At 46.4% G+C, this 22,548-nt stretch overlaps 1 protein-coding gene across 1 annotated transcript in view; it reads left to right on the top strand.

The window, feature by feature from the left end:
• The window catches only part of NBAS (neuroblastoma amplified sequence), a 227,094-nt gene that overhangs the window by 86,331 nt on the left and 118,215 nt on the right, over positions 1-22,548 (top strand). Inside the window, exons 22-29 of the mRNA XM_004686434.2 lie at positions 312-395; positions 3,303-3,456; positions 8,976-9,161; positions 10,692-10,865; positions 15,852-15,985; positions 19,142-19,204; positions 21,168-21,290; positions 21,700-21,802. Coding sequence (XP_004686491.1) covers positions 312-395; positions 3,303-3,456; positions 8,976-9,161; positions 10,692-10,865; positions 15,852-15,985; positions 19,142-19,204; positions 21,168-21,290; positions 21,700-21,802 — 1,021 coding nt within the window. The remainder of the gene's footprint in view (positions 1-311; positions 396-3,302; positions 3,457-8,975; positions 9,162-10,691; positions 10,866-15,851; positions 15,986-19,141; positions 19,205-21,167; positions 21,291-21,699; positions 21,803-22,548) is intronic.

The following is a 22,548-nucleotide window of genomic DNA, read 5'->3' on the forward strand; positions in this document are numbered from 1 at the left end:
AGTGAGCGTGTGAGCTCCCTGAGGGCAGACCACCACCTCTGCTGGCATTGAGTACATAAAGTTCAGGCTCTTGGTAAGTGTTTCATGGCATGTGGGTGAATACATACTTTAGCTTCTTACCAATTATTTTGCTTTGTTTTCTCCTTTGGCATTTTACTCTGCCTAGAGGTGCAGCATGTGTTTGTGCTACACGGTCATGTACCGTCCATAGGGATCTTGGGGAATTAGGTCATTAAGGTACTTTTCACATCATGGGTCTTGTGTTCCGTGTTTCTCATTGAGGTAATTTTTTTTTTTTTTTTAATTTTAAGTCAGAACGGTGACTCCTTGGTGATCATCCCTTGGCATGAACAGAAACACCGAACCAAAGACTGGTGCGAGGAGCGGGAGTGCAGGTGAGCCTGAGCCACGCGAGGGTCCTCACTTCATCGTGGGCGTGTGGCTGGAGGCCCGTCGTGGTGATGTGAGGCCTGTGGGCACATTCTTGATGGCGACCCTTGACTTCAAGAATTTGACTAAAGTAAAAAAAAAACACGAAAAACTTGATTCTTAAACGCTTTCAATGGTAAAGTATCAAAAATTACTCTGAAAATGTTCCACAGAAGCTTTTCACTTTGGGGTGTTCCCTATTAAGTCTTTGACCGGTACAGATGCAATGTTCATAGTTGCTCTGTGGTAGCATGTTCTGTTCTTGATTCACTTTTAATTTTCAACTTTATAACACGTTACCTTAAAAAGCCGTGCAGTGTGGCTGTACCAAGTTGCAGAGAAGAGGGTGGAGAGGAGGCGGGTGGGAAATGCACTCGAGGAGCGTTGGCACCCCTTTACCCCCAGACCCCCTTCAGGGGCACTCCCCTCCCCATCTCACTGCTGTATTTCCCCCACGTGAGATTGGAGGTTCACTTTTAGACTCGCGAGCTGAGCCAGAGTACCTCCAGATTTCTGGCCGTTAGGCAGCCCCCTCACACCGGCCGCTGCAGGAGAAATGGAATCACCCTGATGCTACTTGCTGTTAGAAAACAATTTGTTTTTAAGTCAGTTTCCACTTTCGGTCATTTTGTATGTATTTGTCAGTGCACTAAGCTCGTAAAGCACCTTACACAGCTTGTTTAAAAGCAGGAAGCACAACTAAACCCGCTCCCCGGCCCTTTGGCCCATGCCTGCTCTCCGGAGGCAGCTGTTCCCCTCTCTCGCCGCTGTGGGCATAGGCCCTGGCCTCTGAATAGCATCAGCGTGCGGCTGCTTCTAGGCTTTCAGCCCTCACCTCCCTCTCTCGACTTCCTGCAGGGAAACGGTTTAGTTGCAGTTCACTCATAGACCCCGATTCTCCTCGCGTGTTTCTGCCACCCTTCCGTGTTGGCGTATTTAGATGGGTGTCAGGGCAAAGTGGAGCTCAGTGCACAGCCTTTCTTGTCTGTGTTTAGCTAGAAGTCCTCACCGATCGTAATGAGAGGCTGAAGAGGCAATGAAAAGGTGAGAGGACTGTGCTCTGACGAAACCTACATTTGAAGGGTTAATAGGATTTAGCTGAGGGGGGAATGGTTTGGGAAATGAGGAAGGGGGCATGCTAGAGCAGAAAGAAGATTCCAGGCACTTCCAGGACTGAAGGTGTGGTCCACCTCGTTGGAGGACGCAGATAGAATTGCAATTGACACTGAGATGGCACTGGAATATTTTTTTTTAAAGATGTATTTATTTATGCATACAGAACTGGGGTACAGGCCAGAGGTGCAGGGGCGATGAGAGGGCTCACCAGAGACAGAGTGGGGAGCAGAACAACCCGACTGACGTAGCACACTGCTGAGGGGAGCAGCGGGCGGGTCAGGAGAGGTCTGCTGTGCCCTGTGGGTCAGCTCTGGGGTGGGGATCGTACTCATTGCTGAAGTGGCTTTAGCTTCTCAGGGCTGTGTTATAACCCGCTGCGCCACCAGGGAGGGCCTGGCACTGAATATTTTAAGGCAGATTGCAAGCTATGAAAGTCAGCCTGGGTATAAGATAGATTTCTGTTGCAAAAAGCCAACTGTATTACCTGAGGTTAGCATGACTTCAGGTTTGATCTAGTTGCACTGGACTTGCTTGAAACAGCAACATCTTTTTTTTTTTTTTTTTTAAGATTTATTTCCTTATGCATACATACAAGAACTGGTGTGCAGGCCAGATGTGTGGGGGTGAGAGGATTCCCAGAGACAGAGTGGGGAGCAGAACAGGAAGATCAACAAAGTAAACTGCTGAGGGGAGCAGCGGGAGACAGGTGAATTCTGCTGCACTCTGTGGGCCACCTCCCTGGTCAGGAATCGATCCTGTGCTGCAGTGGCTGTGGACAGCTTTATAGTGCTGCTCCTTAACCCTTGGGCCACCAGGGAGACCTCTGCTTGTGAAACATCTTAAAAACAAAGATGAAGGAGATTTTGGAACTTCTACCTGACGCCCAGGGCAGGGGTAAATGGTAGTCGTAATGTCTGGCAATTTGTTTTGTAGTGTTGTCGGCGAGACCTAGGGAGAGTGTCACGTAAGGAGAAAGGAGAGTGCCGGAAGGGGCTGGGAGGAGCTGAGGCAGACTGGCGAGCGGGACTGTTGTAGCACAGGACTGAGGAGGGCCGGACAGCGTGTGAGAGAAGTGACAGTGGGGCCCTCAGTACGGCAGGCAGGCGGGTTTCTAGGAGGAGGGAGGGGTTAACTCTCTCATGGGTGCTGACAGGAGAATAAGGAAAGGACTGAAAACCATGAAAGGATGCAGAGTCACTTGTGTGTATTATTTTTCTCTGCTGAAATGAGGCAACTTTGAAGGGAAGATTTCAAGTGGCCTCTTGTGTTCCGTGGGGAGAGATGAGTGGTTAACGGCAGCTGTGAGGCTAGTTAGGAACGTCCAGTTACAAAGTCAGAATTTCCTAATTTACATTTGAGTTGCAGTCACCTGGGAGTGTCTTTCCTAACCAGGGCCTGACGGCCGGGTCGGTAATTTAGATTCAGTGGGGCAGGCGCCCGCCACGCGCGTCTTGTGGCCGGGGATGCCGATTTGGTTACTAATTTGTTTTGATTTACTTGACATTCTGATTTTTTAAATCAGGAAAACTAATAGGGAATAAATGACGTTTCCTGACAACGCCCCATCCGTCGTGTCAGTGTGCACCACACCTGCCCGTAAGCAGACGGCCCAGCGACGTCCACGCAGACGCTGTCTCTGTACTTGCGCTTCCCCGCTCCCCTGCCCCCGCCCTGTCTTCCTCTCCTTCTCTCTCTCACACACTCTAATTTTCCTAGCATTCCAGTCAGCTCGTAATGGTTCCTTCTGTGCTTTGCAGGACGGTGGTTGAGCCACCTCTCCCGGACGAAAGCGAATTCCTGTACGCTGCCCAGCCCGAGTTACTGCAGTACAGGACCACCCAGCTTGCCGTGGAGAAGGTGATGGACTGGTACCAGACCCGGGCGGAGGAGATAGAGCACTACTCCCGGCAGGTGAGCGGAGGCCGCCGCCCAGGGCAGGCCGGGTGCTGGGCCTCCGTCGCGGTGTGGAGCGGAGTGGCTGGGCGCTGCTGCCGGGCCCGCATTCGCTTGCTCAGGACAAGGGGGATTTCTTACGCTTTCGTTCACTTACGTGGTGCCTCAGAAGCTTTGTGGCTTTTTTTCTTTTTTAAAGGGTGGATACACATATGAAAAGTTGTTCAAAGTATTTACATTTTAAGCTTCAAAATATGGTACATACAGTCCCAGATTTCCCATATATTTTAGGAGGTTTGATACGTGATTGTGTCACCCCGGGCTAGCTTGTTTAGCGCCCCATCCTGTTGTAGTATTATAGCTGATACTTTGTTTTTCAGGACCCAGGTTGTATGTTCCAATTTCTGATATTTTCTTTAAGTCCAAGCCTAATCTTCCTCAGGGACTGTGTGCCTTTACCGAGATGCATGATAACTGCAGCTGTCACTGTGAGAGAGAGGTTTGGGTGAGAGGGGATGGTCACACCAAATCTCGGGGCGTCTCAGTGTTAACTTCAACTCTTCATCCAGCAGCCTGCTGACTCTGGATCTCCTGCCTCCTTTTTCCGTGTCTTGTTTTCTTCTGGGAGGAGTTAGTGAGAGCAAAGAAAACACATGAGACTGTTAAAGATTCTGCCATGTGACTTCACTGCCAGTGTGAGAACAGTGGGCTTCACATTAGGGAAGAGTAGATGGTAACTCCGCGCACAGAACGGCCGGACTGTGAAGTCGCAGAGGACGCTGGCCAGTGGTGACCGCTTCTTCCTGCAGTCTTGGCTTGGCACCATCTCTTTTTCCAGGACTTTCCACTTGCCAGGAAGGATGAATCAGGCCTCAGGAGCAGCAGTACTGTGGAGGGAGTATGTGCCCCTTTGCTTAAACTTCTCTTTAGCCTGTCTGGGTTGGCCCTTGTCCCCACTTGCCAGTTTGCTCAAATGCCTGCTCAGTCTAACTTTAACTTTTCGTTTTCCTAGACTTGAAGATGAATTATTTGCTTGAACTGATGGGAAGGTCTGACTATAGAACAGACCTTTGTGGGAATTTTATCAACTCTTCAGGTTTTTGCAGATGGGCAAGGATGACAGTACATTTGGAAATCATTAGAATCTTAGTTATCAGAGTGGAAATCTCTGGAGGTGGCCAGTGTAATTTTCTTCGTTACAGATAAACTGAAGTCTGTGGAAAGGAAAGGGAGCAACTTGCTCAAGACACACAGTGGCAAAGCCAGATAAAACGCAGGCATTTGAATCCTCTTTCACATGGAGTCCATAGCAGAAGGACCAGTGGCACAAATCTTTGTTGCTGAGTGCCAGATAAATCACTTTCAAAAATAGTGGTTTTCAGCTCTTCGACCCATTGCATCTTTTTTGATAGCAAATGTAATGATTTTTTATTATCCGGATGTGAAAATCATGGACATCTTATTTACAAAAATAACTTCCAAAAACTGACATCATGACCTAACTGCAATACATAATAGGATAATTAAATATTTAACTGCTTGGTCAGGACTACACTCAGATGTCAAGTTAGCGAGAAATAGGCTGAATGAGAGAGAGCAGAAAGACTGACAAGCTGTCGTCTGGGAGATGAGCATCTCATGATGAGATCTTTAATGCAACTAAGTGAAACCTTCTCTTTGCTATGGAGTAACTTCATTCTGGGAAAATTCCGTGTAAGTTAAACCCTAAAAAAGGAATTTTATGTAATGGTGATTGAAGTTGAGCTCTTTATGGCTATGGCGTGTGGGCCCTGTGGAAGGCAGGCAGGATTCTGGATGAACTGGCTGTATGGGCCACCACGCATGGTGCGACCCCTAGCTGTGGCTTCTATGATTCAATGTCAACAGGTTCCCTAATACTTGCGATGGGCAGAAATTTCAGAACCCCGCCTGGTGGACAGTTCCACTCCCTCTGAGAACTGTAGTCTTAGACCAACCAAGCAGCTCATGTCCCACACCGTAAGCAAAGGCATTATTGCTGTGCTAATACAGGCAGGACTCGCGTGGTCATCCCTGATGAATTCTCAAGCGAATGAGGCATGTTTTTATACAGTAAATGTAGCTGTGTGACATCTTTCAGATCTTTTAAGATCCATTGGCCAAAGGAATAGGAAGGCTCTAATGGCACTGTATGTCGAAACTAAAAATACATATAACTCATTATTGTTTCTGGTTACAAAAAAAAAAAAAAAAAAAAGGATTCCGTTTGATGGACTACTTTTGTCCAAATACTTGAAGTTTCTTACTTAAACTAAACTAAAGGAACAGCTTTTTGAAAGTTAAGAGAAATTTATGTGTGTGTTTCTATATATATTTTGAAAAACTGATTTCTGAAAACTTCTGTCAGTTGAGCAAGAAAATGGAAATGTAAAAAAATGGGAATTCTGAAGTTTGTAAGAAGTGCTGGGCGACCAGCCTCCTGCATTTCAAATGATGTTAGGACTCCACAGTTTAAATATTTTGTAACCCAAATTTCAGTCATTATTCAGGATTTTTTTTTTTTTAAGCAGCAGTAACAAAAAGAGAAAAGAGGCCCAACTACCATGTGAAATAAATGATGTTTTACATCCATGGTCTTATTTTGCTACTGTTTTATTTTTAATACTTTTAGGCTTGAAAATATTGAGCAGAGCGCAGAGACTTCCCATATATGCCCTCTCCTTCCCACCGTGGGCCCACTGTCCGAATTAATTAAATAAATGAACTTTCACATTGTATAAGTATGTGGAGGAAACTTACCCGTGTATGTCAGTACATGAGAGATGCTAATTTGAAAATATTACATGCGACATGGTTTCTGTTAATAACATTCTGCAAAGGCCAGAACTACTGAGACAGTAAAAGAGGTTGTTAGGGTTTGGAGGTGGAGGAATGAATAGGTGGGGAGCCGAGAATTTGTAGGGCGTGTGTGGGATGATAGCGGTGGATTCATGGCCTTCAGCATCGGGGGGCTGCAGAACATGCACCCCCGAGGGTGAGCCGAAGTAAAGTGCGGACAGAGCATGGGTCATAGAGAAATCAAGGCGGGGTCGCCAGTGTGGCAACTGTCCTGGGGAGTGTTGATATGTAGGCGCTGTGTGTACGTGAGATGGGAGTTCGGGGGGCCGACGGGGGGGGGGGGGTGGCATGGGACATCTCTCTGCTTTCCTGCTTATTTTTTCTGTCAACCTGAAACTGCTCTAAAAGGCAACTGCAATTTAAACTTTTGAACAGGGGTGATTAATTCCTGCACACCTTGAGTTCTTTTTTGAGTGATGAAGAATGATTATAAAGAAAGTAAAGTAAAGCGGGTGTGCCTTATTTAGCTGTTTTGTATGCTCTTATCTGACTAGTTTGAAATAATCAAGATACTGTTCTTTAGTTTCATTTTATGCGGTGATGTTTCATGTGGCTTAGGGTACAATCAGAGCAACATCTGACACAATTTTATCGTTTTCATTTTTAGAGGGCTAATGGATGTGGGACTTCTTCCCTTGGTGCCCACAAATGCCTTTAGCAAAATTTGTTGGTTCAGGCAAGGGTGTAGAGTGGTGAGGTATATCTGTCGCCAGCTGGAGGCATGTGGTATAATTATGCAAGCTGCATTAGACCCTCCGCCTCTTTATGGTACCAGAAATTTGATTTAAAAATATTTTTACCTCGGTAGGCATTTGGGAAAGCAACAAATCCAAAGCCGACCTTAGCAGAAGAAGGTCGACCACAGAATCCCGCGCCCAGCTTGCTCATGGGCCACGCGCTCTGGTTGTGGTTTATGCAGCCATCGGTCTGCGCCATGCTGGAGTCATGGTCCCTGAGCTCAGTGTACTCAGGTCGCTGAGTCCGAGCTGGATTGGATTTTCCCCCCAGACATTAACTGAAAACGCCCCGTCACTCCTGCTTTGCTTCTTGCCTTATCACGATGGCTGCTCCCGCTGTCTGCTTCTGCCTCACCTTCACATCCCCTTCACCTGCCGGTCCCGGGTCTCCGGGAGGCTTTCCCTAGGCCTTCACACCTGCTCCGCGGTCTCGCAACCGCCTGACTGTCCCGCCCCGCGGCCCCACTCCTCGTTCCTGGCCGTGCGCGGCTGATGGGCTGATTTTGCTGTGAGAGTTTCCCACGGCAGCTCGGCAGCAGCTGCTCCTGCTTGGCCTGCGCTTCCTTTCCTCCGCCGCCCTGGGGGAGGCCCGGCCAGGGGCCAGAGCCCTGTCAGCTGTGCAGAACATCGCGGCCCTCGCCCTCCCGCCTCCTGAGTCCTGAGTCCTGCAGTGTCTGCTCTTCGGCTTCTGGTGGCCTCTCGCCTTTCCCCTCGTCCTGGCTCAGCCGTTCCTCTGGGTCTCCCCCGAAGCCCCTGGTCTGTGCCTTGACCTTTAAATGTTGCTGCCCCCCAGGGCTGCTCCGGTCACTTGCAGGCTCCTCTGCTGCTAAACTGGCTGCCTGCACTGTGCTTTTCCTCCTCGCCGGCTGCTGCCCAGGTCAGCCCTCCTCCAGCTCGGCACTCCCGCTCGCACCGGAGTGTGCTTCCCAGTCCGAAACCCTGCCGTGCCCTTGCGTTTCAGGACAAACCACATAATCCCTAGTTCAGCAGACATTCCTGCCACTGTGGTCCTGCTTCTCCTCGCTTCGCGTCCTGCCTTCTTTTCAGTCTAGGAGCAGATCACGCTTTGCCGACACCTCTGTCTCCCTGCTCTCCCCCCGCCCCCCCCCAGGCCTGCCACAGCCCCTTGTTCTTGCGCACTGACCGAGGGGACTGAGCCTCTCAGCACATCGCGCCTGCCTTGCAGTCCCGCCGTCCTCAGCGCTTGCCTCACTCTGCCTTGTGGATTCCTGGATGGGGCTTCCTCCCAGATGGAGAGATCAGAGATCGCTGAAGAAGGGGGCCTCATCTTACTCAGCTTCATACTCCCAACACTGAGGAGTGTGTGCTGAGCTCACAGTTGGTATCAGCAAGTTAGAGGAGTGGTGAGAAAGTTAAGGAAGGGCATCGGGCACTGCAGGCCGAGGCCACGCGACTCGGTTTTGCCATTGAGGCAGCCGATGTCGTTGCATCACCCTGATCGTGTGACAGGACTCAGCGTGCTGAGGACTGAGCATCTGTGGGGACATTTGAACGGAGACGTGTCTGCCAGAGTTGGCCCTTCAAGGCGCTTCCGAGTGCTGTCTGGGGGAGGGGCAGGCAGGGCGGTGCTGGGCACGCCTTGTCTGGGCAGACCGCCTGGCACTGCCTTGGCTGCCGATGGGGTGAGACTTAGATCAACAAGTGTATGTAAAACTGCGCCATGAATTTGAGGTGCTGCCTGTTTTTATTTTCAGTACTTCTTGCTGTTGGTTCTCTTGAAACAGTTTGATGCTGCTGCATTTGCTAAGGAGCTGTAATGTTTCTCCAGTAAAAGCATGTTCCTGATAATGCAGTGTTATGCAAAATGATTTCAAGAATTAGATGCCATCGTGGAGGCTCTTACTTTAGACTACGTGGGGACCATTTAACCAGCCGAGACTGACTGCCGCCTTTCCGTTTTAGGTCGGCTGCGCCTTGTCACTTGTCCGACTCGGAATGGAGAGGAATATCCCTGGCTTGCTGGTTCTGTGTGACGACCTGGTCACTCTGGAGGCGATGGTTTATGAAGCTGGCTGCGATTTAACCCTGACCTTGAAAGAACTCCAGCAGATGAAAGACATTGACAAGCTAAGATTATTGATGAGTAGTGTAGGTTTTATTTCAGCTTTCTCTCAGCATTCCCTATGTGCTCCAATGAATGTGTTTCAAAGCCAGAGATGAAACACCCTTTAAACTGAGACCTTACTAAACAAAGGAAGACTTCTTGACTACTTAAAAAGAAGAAATCAAATGACATGAATAATTTAATGAAGGCCCCCAGCTCTTGCTTAGACCATTCCAGTGACCAACTATCCAGTCCTTCACTGTCTGGAAACTCCCACTACTTTCATATTTCTTTTTTTTTAGATTTTATTTATGCATATAGAGCTGGAGTACAAACCAGAGGTGCAGGGGCAGTGAGAGGATTCACTAGAGACAGAGTGGGGAGCAGAACAGGCAGATAGACGAGTCCTCTGCTGAGGGGAGCAGCGGGCAAGTCAGGAGAGGTCTGCCGTGCCATGTAGGGTCATCTCCGGGGCTGGGGATCGAACTCGCACTGAAGCAGCTGTGGCCAGTTTGCAGTGCTGCGTCCTAACCCGCTGCACCACCAGGGAGGGCACTACTTTCAGATTTCAAGGACTTAAAAAAAAAACAGTGGCATCAGAGTGCTGGGTAGGCGTGTGAAGAAAGATGTTTAGGGAACTTGCCAGCTACTCCTAGATCTTTCCTGGGCTACCCTGCAGCGAGTATATTCCTCAGAGTTAGGACCTGTTTCTGCTAGGTGCATTGTGTAGCGAGACCCCTCCAGCAAGACTCAAGCCCGAGCACCCTGGGGGTGTCGGTGCCCCTTTCTCTGTGGTGACCTGGCTTGAACTTCCCAGAAGGGGTGGTCACGGCTCCTGGTCTTTCTCCCTCGACTCTCTCCCACTCATACTTTGCTTTCACTTTCCCTCTCATTCCTCTGAGGTCTCTCTTCCTCTGTCCCCACCTTTCCTTCTCCCACTGATTTCTTGTCCTGGTAGGTGCCCGGTGAAAAGTTGATCTGGGCGGCGTGTGAGACTTCTCTTGAGAAATCCGTGCAGATCTCTGTAATTGGTAGAACTAAGAGTTCGAGTGAGTGATTTTCTGTGTCATTGGAGTTTTGCAAAGATGGATGTGAAGGGTCAAAACAAAACAGGAGAGGAAAAGTTAGGGGAGCCTCTGGAATTTTGTAGATGAAACTCTAGCTCAGGGCGGTCTCTTCCAGAGCTTTTTAAACGTTTATCCTCTGCTCTTCTCTGTTTCGTGCTTTCTCTTGGTCTAATGCTTTTTACACACAGACACACACTTTGGGGGTAGAACTATTGATTGGCAGAATAGTCTTTTTATCTTCCGGAAGTGGGCTTATGATGGTGGGGACCACAACGTGGGGATGGTGTGCAGAGGGGCTCACCGTGCTGGGCTGCAGTTAACCCTCGAGCCCCAGGCCAAAGGGACTGCTCCGCTGCCTCTCCGCCCCCTGGCAAGCCCGGACTTGATGCCCTTGTAGAAAGCGCGAGGCTTCATGGTTTCCGGTCATCTGATTCCCTGTGAGCATTAGAATGCATTGGATGGCCCATCGGCACTAACCGCGTGTGTTTTGGCTCATTGTATTTTCAGTGTTCTGAGGAAAAGTATGTGACCAGCGCCTACCAGTGGATGGTTCCCTTTCTTCATCGTTGTGAGAAACAGTCTCCAGGTGTGGCGACCAAGCTCTTAAAGGAGTATTTGGTGACTCTAGCTAAGGGCGACTTAAGGCTTCCTCTGAAGATATTTCAGCATTCCAAACCAGACGTAAGTAGAAATTCTGCTTAGAAACCGCTGCCCCTTTGCCACTGCAGTTCAGGTGTTGTTGGTCACTTTCTCAGACACTCCGTAAGTAATTTCCCTTTAAACAGAAAAGGAAGTGGTGCATGTCAGCAATGTAGTTCAATTCTTTTGGTATTCATAACTGTTTATTTTGATTGATTCACTCAAATGTTTCTTGACTATCTACTTTATTTTGAAAATGGGCAATACCTAAAAGGCTGATAGTTGATAGGCTTAAACTTTTTTCTGTATGCAGGCACTTTATAGGCACTAGCTCCTTTCGTCCTTGTAACAGTCCTCTGAGACAGTGGTTTTTACTGTACAATAATAGCAGAAAAACGGAAACTGGGGCGCAGTGTGGTCAGCAGAGGAGGCTGAGAAGCCTGGAGGCAGCGTGAGCTCTGCTTCCTGGCTGCGAGCATCACCCCCTGCTTCCCCGCGGCACCTCCCTTTGGGGGCCATGAGCATCTTTAGCATCGCAGGGGGAGAGCTTGGATCCATGTCAGTAGCTCTGAGAGTTGGTGAAGACTGTAATTCTTTTCTTTTGCTCATAAAAAGTTGTACAGAAATTTTTGAGGTTTTAGGGAGTTCTATCTACTCTCTCTCTCTCTTCATCCGTCCGTCCCCCAGCAGACCAGACCACCCGTGTGCATGCCCCATCGGCCTACCTGTCCCATCCCCTCCACATTTTCTTCTGCTCCCCGGTAACTTTTATCTTCATTTTTTTTTGGCCAAGTCCATGTAACCCTTTTTGGGGTGTATTTGTTTTCCTCAGATGAGTGAAACCACCTAAAATCTTTTGACTGATTTCACTCAAAATAATCACCGCAAGGCCCATCCATTTGTGGCAACCACACTACTTTGTTCACGGCCGTGTAATATTCCAGCAGGTGTGCGCCACGTTTCCTCTACCATTCACCTCTTAAAGGGCACTGGGGTTTGTGCCATGATCTGGCATTTGTAAATGTGGGTAGAGGTAGATGTTTTCCTGTTAAATGTTCGTGTTATTTGGAAAGCTACCTCAGAGTGTAATTGCTGGGTCAAGGGGATTTCCACTTTTATTTTCTTGCGACATCGGCATATCATTTTCCACAGGATCTGTACCAGCTTCCATTCCCACCCCCAGAGGAAGAGCGTCCGTTTTCACTGTAGCCTCACCAACATGTGTTAATTCTGTTCTTTTTATATGGGCCATTCTCCTAGGAGTGAGGTGATAGATCAGTGTGGTTTTAATTTGCATTTCTCTTGTAATATGTGATGTTGAACGTTTTTTATATGCAGGTAGGCTCTTTAGAAAAGGCTCTTTTGAGGTCCTTTGCCTGTTTTTAAATTGGGTCATTTGTTTCTTTGTTGCTGGGTTGTGTAAATGTTCTGTAACTTTTGGAGATGAGCCCCTAGTCCCATGCTGGGCATGCACTTACTGTTCCGGTTCTGTAGGTGGCCTCACTTGTGTGTGTGTGTGTGTGTGTGTGTGTGTGATCGTTTCTTTTGAGATGCAAAAACTTCTAGGTTTGCTGTCGTCCTGCGTGTCTGTTTCTGCTTCTGCTTCCCTTGCTGCCGGGACTGAGCCTCCAACGCATCTCTGTGGGGCTGTCCTGTCGCTGGTCCCTGCATTTTCTTTACTTTATGGTTTCAGTTCTCATGTACTAATCTTTCATCCATGTTGCGTGTATTAGAGGACATTGTATAATTCTCTGTTTCTGTGGGGCTCACAATGCTGTTCAGATTCCCTGGCGGTGCGTTTTGTTACGTGCAGTGTGCTTTTGCAAGCTGGTTACCTTCTTGATCTTGTCACAGATCATACATGCTGTTTCAAGAGGGGGTGGCTCCGCCCTGGGCCTGTGCAGATGGCATAATCTTTGCCTGTAGGGAGATGAAAGCACCTGATTGGGATTGAAGCACAAGCCATTTCAGCTTAATCTAGCCCTAAATTCTGAGTGTCTTCTTCCTTGTGACGGACTTTGTGAGAACAGTGGTCACCTAGTAGGATCATTTCGTTCAGCTTGTTTCATGGTACAGTACTTTGGATGTTCGTAATGTGGTGGCCTGCTTTGCTCAAGCCACATTTACCTTACAGTCAGCCTGACAACATTGAGACCCTTCCCTAATGAGGAGACTGTCGACTTCCTGGGTCATACACCAGTGTAAGGGGGACAGAAAGGGGGCGCTGCTTAGCTCACCTTAAGTTCTTCTTTTTCTATTATTTTGGAAGGGCTGTCTGTTGGAAATGTATGTGACCATGGACTGTTTAAAATTTCCCCTAAGCAGTTTCTACTTACTGTTCATATTTTAAACTTGGTGTAGTTTACTGTGAGCCAAGAGTGGGTTGCTTATGGCAGCAGAATACTCTGTGAGAAACAGGATGAGTTGAATATGAATGTTTTATGAGAAAGAAGGAAGTGACTTTAAATTCTTTCCAGTAATCTTGTTCGTGATACTTCTTCCTTACAGAGTCTTGTAAATCCTTTGTATATCGTCAGCTTTTTGTTGTTTTTACTGAGCAATTTAACATGTGCCTTTTGAATAAAACATAGAGCCCGTTGCCTTTGCTGAAGCATGTGAACGCTAACACAGAGAACGGTGGTGTCGTCAGCGCTTCCTCGCCTGTCCACACCAGCTTTATCTCTGTGGTCAAGGCAGACTGGACCAAATTTGTGATCCACCCAGTGTGAATCACATCACGAACTTTGGCAACTCTCCAGGACCCCCGTTCCCGCAGGATCCAGGGCGGCCTTCCTGCGGGCCCGGGAGGCTTCTTTGGGGCCCACCTCGTTGCCCTTCCTTCTCACGCCTGTGCGCGCGCTGGGTCTCTCACTGCTCTTCCCAGGTTTCCTCTGTCAGGCTGGTGCTGCCTCTGACTCAGAGGTTATTGCCTTCATCTGGGACAGGCAGCCCTTTCCCTTCATTTACCAAAGACCTACCTGGCACCTGGCTGTCCAGGCTCTGCAGGGTGTGGCGCCTTCTACGCTGAAATCCTCACGGCAGCCTGTGCTGTGAGTTGCTGTACCTCGCTCTGCATAGAACCTTCCCGCACGGTGTTGTCTTGATTCGAGCCCGTGCGTGTCTCCCCGCACTGTGTTTCCGATGTTGCCCTCTTTGTGTCATGTATCTCTAGGTCACTGGGCACCAGAGGGAGAGAGCAAGTGTTTGGTAAATTCTGGCAGGACAAATGAATGAGTGAAAGTGAGCGAATGATTCGAAACTGGGTTTCATTGGAATGCGTGAGGTCACTTGATTGTGATTGCTTTCCTAGGACTGTGCTTGGAGCATTCTCTTATATTTTACTAATTCGTTTTGAAAGAAGAATCTATCTGGGGTCTGCTATGAATCGTGCACAAAATATTTCAGTAATCTTTAGGAGAGGTTTTTGTATCAGACGGCTTGGGCAAAGTGTGCTACATTAAGTGACCTCTGTGTCTGGGTAGCAAGCATTTGTTTCTTATAAGCGCTGTAAATCGCAGGTGGGCTTCTGCTGTGCTCCATGTCTTACTCATTTCACAACTACAGTCCTCTATCCTGACTTGGGGCACTGAGCGCAGAACAAAGTGGAACCTTACAGTGACTCTTGGCGCTTCAGCTGCAGGTGCCTCCAGTAACAGCCTCGCGTTGGGCACAGGCCCAGGGCAGCCCCAGGGCTCCAGCCTTTCCTCTGCTTTACTCCTGGCTGTAAGTGCTCTTCTCTGACTTTAGACCACGGCTCTGCTGAATTCCCTTTTGGGAAGTGGAACTTGTGAAGAAATCGGGCAAGTCTGAGTAGATAGGAATTGCGGAGAGTATTGCTGCCTTCTCATGTTCCCTGTCTTTTAACCTAGTGGTTGTTTTAGTTGTTTGGGGTTTATTTAGATGCATATACATTTGAGAATCCACACATCCCCAGGTTCAGACTCATCTGTATTTGATCAGTTTGTCATTTTGCAACCGTGAATTTTGGCAATGTCAAATTAGTCTTATACATGCGTTTTCTTAATGCCTTAAAAATGTATATAAATCCTTCATCCCAACTACTTGAGAAAACCCCGTTAGTTTCTTCTTTTTATCAAATACTGATGTTGATTTTTCCACTAAGAAAATGCTTTTCTTCAGCATCTTCTCTCTGTCACTTTTCCTGTTTTATGAATTCCTGCTAAAATGTTGAAGCAGGTAGATTTTTATTGTGGAAATTATTCAGAACTAATTTTGTTGTTGAATAGTGCACAAAGAAATAAGATCCAACTTCCCTTTTGGTTTCCTGGGTGGGTAATGTGAGCATTCTACATATATTAGTTTGCTCACTCCTACAACGTTGCTCTTAGGAAGATGCTATGAATCTACTAGTTTTGTAGATGAGAAAAACAAGGCACAACTCATAAAATTATTTTCATATTCCAGAAAATATTCTAAACGTGGAAATCTGTTGTTCACAATGGGAGATTGTGTATTCTGTACAGAAAAGTGACCCAGAGCCATTTTTTCTGTATCAGAAATATGGAGTGTGTTCTATGACCTGAATATTACTGCATTATCATGTGACTTCTCTTGAATGTCCTTACTGCTACGTTACTGATTAACGAAGGCCACAGACTGAAATATAGTAGGCTCTTAACATCTTTGAATATTAGTTAAGGAATTTCATATATCTCTATAATTGAAGCACAGAATTTGGCTTCAGGGTTAGAAATGTTGTTCTTAATGAATTGTGTCTTCATTCACTATGTTTCTTCTATCTACTTAATCTTGAATGGGTCATAAATTGAAAAATCTGGTTTTAGCAGATGCAAGGCTTATGGGTGCAAATTATCTTTTCTGGCTGGTTCTGTAATTAAAATGTGATTTAGAATTATTAAGGACCCCAAAGTCTTTAAAAAAAAAAAATCAAGATTTGTTTCTGCAACTGATTCATGGCACTCTCCAGCATTTTATTGAAAGTGATGCTGGGTTGTGGGAAAACTGACTGTAAATCTTGACACTTAGTATGTGCTTTATTTTCTCTAGCTGCAGCAAAAGATTATTCCAGATCAGGACCAACTGATGGCAATAGCCCTGGAGTGCATCTATGACTGTGAGCGAAACGACCAGCTCTCTCTCTGCTATGACATTCTCGAGTGTCTGCCGCAAAGAGGATATGGGTAATTACGCAGCCACGTGGGCCAGCCTTTCCGTTGTGCCTTTTTATGTGACAGTGAAACGCCAGGTTCCTACTTCAGATGTTCACTAGAGAGAACTTTGCGAGTATTGAAAATTATAAAGAAGAAAATGAAGTCATCTGCAAACTTGTTGCATCAACTTCTGTTCTTTATTAGTATGGGAAATCACTATGATTTTTCCAACTTGAGAACAAATTATCTATTAAAAAACAGCAAACATGCTATCCCAGTCACTCAGAAAAAATACTTTTTACAGTAATGGGTGATGATATGAGCCGCTATTTTACTTTTTTAGTAATATCAAAACCTGGCTGCTTTCTCCTTCAGCCCACTTATGGAAGGAACGTGGCATCACGTAGGGTCAAGCAGCCAGCCTGGTGGAACGTGGTATGACGTGAGCTGGGTTAGCCTGACTAATCAGCCCTTCAGCCCAAACTTCTCATTCACACTAAGTGCCGGGCTTGAGGGGCCAGTTACATACACCACGAGGAAACCGGTACAGATTATGGGCCGGTCTGTGCGTCACCTCGTCTTTTCCCTTTGAAACGTCATTGTCGTGGAGACAACTTGGTGGGATGGGAAGGCACTGTTTTAAAATCGGGAGTCCACAGGGACATTCATCCCCTCCTGACCTGATGGCTCCGTGCATGAGCCTGTGACGGTAATGACGGGCAGTGGCTGCCGCCCCCCGCCCCCAGACACTATCTTCTAAAAGCACACCGTCTTGGACATGGTGTTTCTCTCCTTTGCTGCCACTGTTAAGATGTGGAGCTCGTGTTGGGTGATTATTGATTTCCTTTTATGGGAACTCTCCTTTCCCCAGTACCTACTTCCCTCTGGTTTTCAGTGCAGTTAAAGCAGTAATTTCCATGTGATTGAAATATGATTGTACAAATACTTTTACACAAAGCTAAATAGGATTCTGTTTTCCCCTTCTGAGTCTTTTTGCTTTTCCTGATTGTATAACTTCCCTTTTTATGTTTTGTTTGTGTCCATTTATCTCCCTCCCTCTTCTGATAGAAGTGTTTCGTGGTCACAGATATCTATTCCTTTCTCATTTCTTTCTTTTTTCCCCTCCCTTTCTCTCTTTGCGTCTTCCTTCCAAGCATCCTTCTTTGAATTTTCTTTTCTCTCACTTGGATATGAACGAGCTGTTTTCTCCTGCAGCACAGCTGTCATGTGGGGGGACCTAGCCCCTCTCTGGTGTTGCACATGGCATTCTGGGCATTTCTCGTTTTCTCCTGTCTTCACTTATTCCCACATTTTGATAGAACATGGTCTTTAATTCCTTCCTGTCAAAGACTGCACAGGAGACAACTTTGTTTTAAGCCTCTTGTGTGTCCGAGAAGTAGAATAGGCCCTCATGCTTGCCAGAGGCCGTGCACAAACTCCTGAGTTTCCCGGCGTCGCGTGGTGAGCTGGGAGGCCACACGCCTGGTGTCTCCGTCCAGATGCTGAGGCGGCTGACCCCACCCAGACCTCTGGGTCTTAGCTCTGTTTTCCTTTTTGGAATATTGGGGTACCTTCTCTGCACCCTTATGTCTTTCTGAGTCTAAACTTACTGTGTTTTCATTTAGAGAACCTTTTCCAAATCTGGAAACAGGTCTTTTGGCCTTTGGCAAACTATTTTTTTCTGGATGAGTCTTCTCGGTACAAACATAATGACTGAACATTTTTTTCAGCCACATGGTGTATGTGGCCTGTGTAAGGTGCACACAAATTTAATTAGATTAAATGACTGTTCATTCCCTAAGTGGTGAAAAAATAGCTTACCACTTGATAGACAACCATTCAATCCTTAAAAGTCAACTATTAATCACTGAGAAAATGCACATAGACAAATTCGGTGTGAAGAATGTAGAGAAGCACAAAAAATGTTGCGAATATTTACATTTTAATACTGGGATCATTTTTAGTTAGAAAGTACTCAGGAAATTACTAAGGTGGACTTTAATCATTAAGAAAGACATGGGACGAAAAAGAGTATCGAGCTACTTTTTTGTGTTTATAAAAATATCTGTTAAAATCACTAATAAAACACTAAAGATCTTCCTGGAATTCTGTCGGTCTTTGGTTGGAAACGTGAGGGTGTCAGACGCAGTGATTCCTGGGTTCAGCTGTTCCCTCTGCGGTCGGCCCCGAGTCGTCTGTGGGGGAGGGGACTCATGGCTAGCGCTGGGCTGGGCCTTTCGGTCAAATCCCAGCGTTCACTGCACGTGCACTACGCTGCTCTGGGTCTCTCTTTCCGGTCACGTTTTTGTTAGTTGTGATCTTTTTTCCTGACAGTGTTTCTCCCACTGCTCCCTCAGAAAGGGTCTGCTTTTACCGCCTCTCTGTGCTAGGGAGGCTGTACTTCCCTTCCACCATGGCTGTACTTCTCTTCCTTAGTATCGAAGTGGCTGGAACAGGGAATGGGGCTTGAAGGAAGCCTGAGTGTAGGAATCCTCATGGAGACTTCCGGGCCACAGGAGGTGTAGTCAGGCCGAGGAGGACACCAGCGTGAGGACCTTGCTTCCTTATCAGTCTAACTGGTTAAAAGAGCAAAAGTGAGGCCTTTTCTATCTCATCTTAAAAAATAACGAAAGTTGATGTGTAATTCTTTTTTTGCCTTTTAGCACTACTGAACTAACAGAACTTTTTGTCTGTACCAGGCTAATCTGTAATAGAGGAATTTGTTCTCTTGTATTTCATGTTTTTGTTTTTTTTTAAGATTTATTATTTGTGCATACAGAACTGGGGTACAGGCCAGAGGCTCAGGCTCAGCGAGAGGCTTCACCAGGGACAGAGTGGGGAGCAGAACAGGCAGATCGATGAAGTATACTGCTGAGGGGAGCAGCGGGCGGGTCAGGAGAGGTCTGCCGCGCCATGTGGTCACCTCTGGGGCTGGCGGGATCGAACTCATGCTGGAGTGGCTTTAGCTTCTTAGTGAAGTGCTTTAACCTGCTGCGCCACCAGGGAGTGTCCTCTTGTATTTCTTAATCTTAATCTCTTGAGTCATGACGATGCTGGATGAGTTCAGGTGTTACAACAAGAACTTTACCTGGACAGTGTAACATTGTACAAAATACCCTCCCCACCTTTTATGTAAAAAGCTTCCACTCAAACCCAATTTTAATTTCTTTCTTCTGATCCATTTAGTCACAAGACAGAGGCCACCACAGCTCTTCATGACAAAGTGGACCAGCTGGAGCAGATTCTCAGGTGAGGAAAACAGCTGCTTACTGGCCCTGTGCTGACGGAGGTGGTCTGTCCACGAAATAATCTCCTTAAATGAGCCTCGTGCTCACTTACAGGTTGGCGTCAGAGAGTGACCCTCTAGAGAGTGAATTTTAATGCTACGCTCTTGCATGGTGGTAGAGGACTTGACCTCGAAGTTTGGCACGTTCCCACCTCCATGTTGCTCCTTTTCAGCCGTGTGACATCAGAGCCGAGGGTTTGCTTCTCTGTGGCAGTAACTCACGAGAAACTGGAGTGAGCATTGGTGGACATTAGGCCAGGCGTGGAGGGGCCTCGCCTGGAGCAGGCTGCTCCTGCAGCGCGCCCCTCTCAGCCAGTCAGGTCTGGTATTTGCCAGATACGTTGGGTGGAAAACCGGGGTTTGTGCAGAAGGCTTGAGAGTCCCCAAGTGACCCTGTAGTAATATTCTTTACTCTCAAAGCATAACACTGAACTGTTTCTTTTGGGAACTGAAATTCCCCAATTTACCATTTAGGAAGTCTAAAATTGTCTGGTAGTGTTTATTTTTATGTGTCTATAAATATGCTTGTATGTAATTTTCAGATATTTGTATTAAAATTTTAGAAATTATTGTTTTAGGAATAATAAACTCTTTTCCCAATATATAATTACAGAAATTTTAAGTAATGATGTCACTTTTAGTAGTAACATGACTACTAAAGTATAAAAATTTGGGATCTACTAATTAGAAACTTTATTTATTCCTACTAAGGGACTTGACTTCGGGTGTATTCTGTTTAAGGGAACCATGGTTTTGTGTGCCATAATTGTGAGTCTGATGAAGAATTAACTTTTCGGTTTCCTTAGACTCTCTACTTGTTTTTGCCCAGCCTGATTCTTACTACTTTGGTAATAAGAAAGTAAAACAGGTTTTTTTTAATGTTTAACATACCAAGTTTTTTTAAATTGTAGGTTGTCTTGTGCTTTTCCTTCCCTAGTCTCCAGAAAGACTGAGTACAGTTTGTCTAGAACTTAGTAGGTCAGGTTAGTGTTGCTCTTTACAAACCGGCACAATCACTTTTGTTTCCCTAATGAAACTGAGAAGAGACGTCACAAAGAGATGAAGTAAATCAAACGCATTTGGTGTGGCCATGGCTGGTGCAAGCAGACACATTACGCTTCTAGTACTTCAAGGAAATGGTAACATCCAGTGGGTTCCTGGGTGTTCTCTCTCAGCTGAATTTACTGACCTTTTAAAATAGGAACTTTTAATTTCTGTTCCACCTCATAACCACAAATAGTTGATAACTGTTTTAGTGGATATAATGTCAGGTGACGTGGCCCATGAATGACCCACAGAGAGTCCTTGAATTCTACCCGGCCATGCTTTTAGCCCAGTAGTATACAATCATAAATCTGAGATTTAATGGGACAGATCAGACGTGGCCACAAAACTGGTCACTAGGGAGTCAGGTTTCGGGAATGGATCCTGGGGACGCAAAGGACTTGTGGCATGACAGCTTGTGTTTTCGTGGGTTGGATTCTGGAGGGAGATGGAACCTTGGGGGGTGTTCCTGTGGCTTTCCTATCCTTTGCTTACTGCTTTTCTAGTACAGTCTCCTATAAAAATATAATAAGATTGTTAATAGTTAAAGGTGGGTATTGACATGATAGGATTGGGTTATTTTACCAATTTGTTGCTTCATGAGTACAGGAGAGTTAACTAAAAGATGTGAACTAATAAGTCATTCTTAAAAACTATATTACTTGTTTCAAGAGTACTGTGATAAAAGTCAGTAGGAGAAACATGATTTTATATGTAGTCATCAGATTTTTCTTTGCTAAGAATTGCTGTAACAGGAAAAATCGGGTCATTCTATCTGTTGCCTTTTTTTTAATAGTGAGCATTTGGTACTTGTATGTTTAAGATTCTTAGTATTTTTTTGTTTAATAGCAAGGTTTTAAAATACTCTTTTCCCACTGACAGTGTTTCCGAGCTTTTGGAGAAACATGGCCTTGAGAAACCCGTTTCCTTTGTTAAGGACACTCAGTCCAGCCCCGAGGAGGCACGCAAGCTGATGGTTAGATTGACGAGGCTCACCAGGTGGAAGTACGTACGAAGCACAGATCACTGAGTCCAGCACAGGGTTTTAAAAAGTGCTGCTTTTTTCCTTTCTGACTTCATTGAATTATAATTGCACCAATTTGCAATGTGGCATAGTTAGTTTGGAGCCATGCAAATACCCACGAAGCCCTCACTTCACTGACGTAAAAGAACACGTCCGTCTCTCTTAATTTCATCTTTATCTCTGAGATACACTCACTGCTGTACAGGATGCTCTAGTACAGACGGTGCCCAGCTGTCTTTGCTCGCATTTTTTCCAATCAGAAGTCTACTGTCATCCTTATTCTACTTCAAATATGTGTGGTATATAGAATGGTGATGCCAACTTTTAGATTTTTACCTTGGGCCAGTTCTGAAGAACCATGCTTTCTCCTCCCACCCCCCGCCCCACCAGGCAGCCTCCTGTCAGTGAGTCCCACTGGAGAACGCTGCTGCAGGACATGCTGACCATGCGGCAGACTGTTTACACGTGTCTGGACTCCGATGCTTGCTACGAGGTAACTGTGTCTGAATCAGCTGCATTTCAGCTGCTTTGGGGTTACAGTTTCTCACTGGGCTGAGAGGCGACGAATGCTGGGTCCTGGGCTGTGTTCCTGAGCCAGTGCTGGGCGTTGAGCCGCGCTCTGCACTCGGTGGGCCACAGCTCCCCTCCCCTCCCTGTCTCTGGTGGGTGAACCGGGTGTAGTTAGTGGGTTGCCCCTCTGCTGGGAGTCCCGAGTCTCACTCGACTTCCCTCACTCCCATAGTTTGGAGCCACTAAACATATTCTGTCTGCTGAGATGAGCTTTTCAGTTCTCTCGCATCGCTGATTCTGTTCATTGTAATCATCCGACCACTTGTCTCTCTGCTTCCCTATCTTTCCTAATTTGCTCTGGCTCCGAGTGTTCTTTGAAAGCAGATCTTTTCATTGGGCAACCCTTCTTACAGTTACCTGCTGTTTCTGTATCAGTAATCAGAAAACAGCTGTGCCTTTCAGCATGGCATGGAACACCCAGCAGCTCTCAGCTGCTCTGTCGCGCTCACCTTGGCTGCCCTTCACAGCCATCTAGTGTGTGAGATTGTTTAAACCCTGTTACCTTAAAACTATGTTGACTTTAAAAAGGTTGAAATGTTACAGTATTTCTTTCTTCTTTTTAAAAAAAGATTTATTTTCATTTATTTATGCATACATGAACTAGGGTACGGGCCAGAGGTGAGAGGATCCCCCAGAGACAGAGTGGGGAGCAGAACAGGCGGATCTACT

This window comes from Condylura cristata, unplaced genomic scaffold, assembly GCF_000260355.1.
Source record: "Condylura cristata isolate star-nosed mole 26May11 unplaced genomic scaffold, ConCri1.0 scaffold00020, whole genome shotgun sequence".
NCBI lineage: Eukaryota > Metazoa > Chordata > Mammalia > Eulipotyphla > Talpidae > Condylura > Condylura cristata.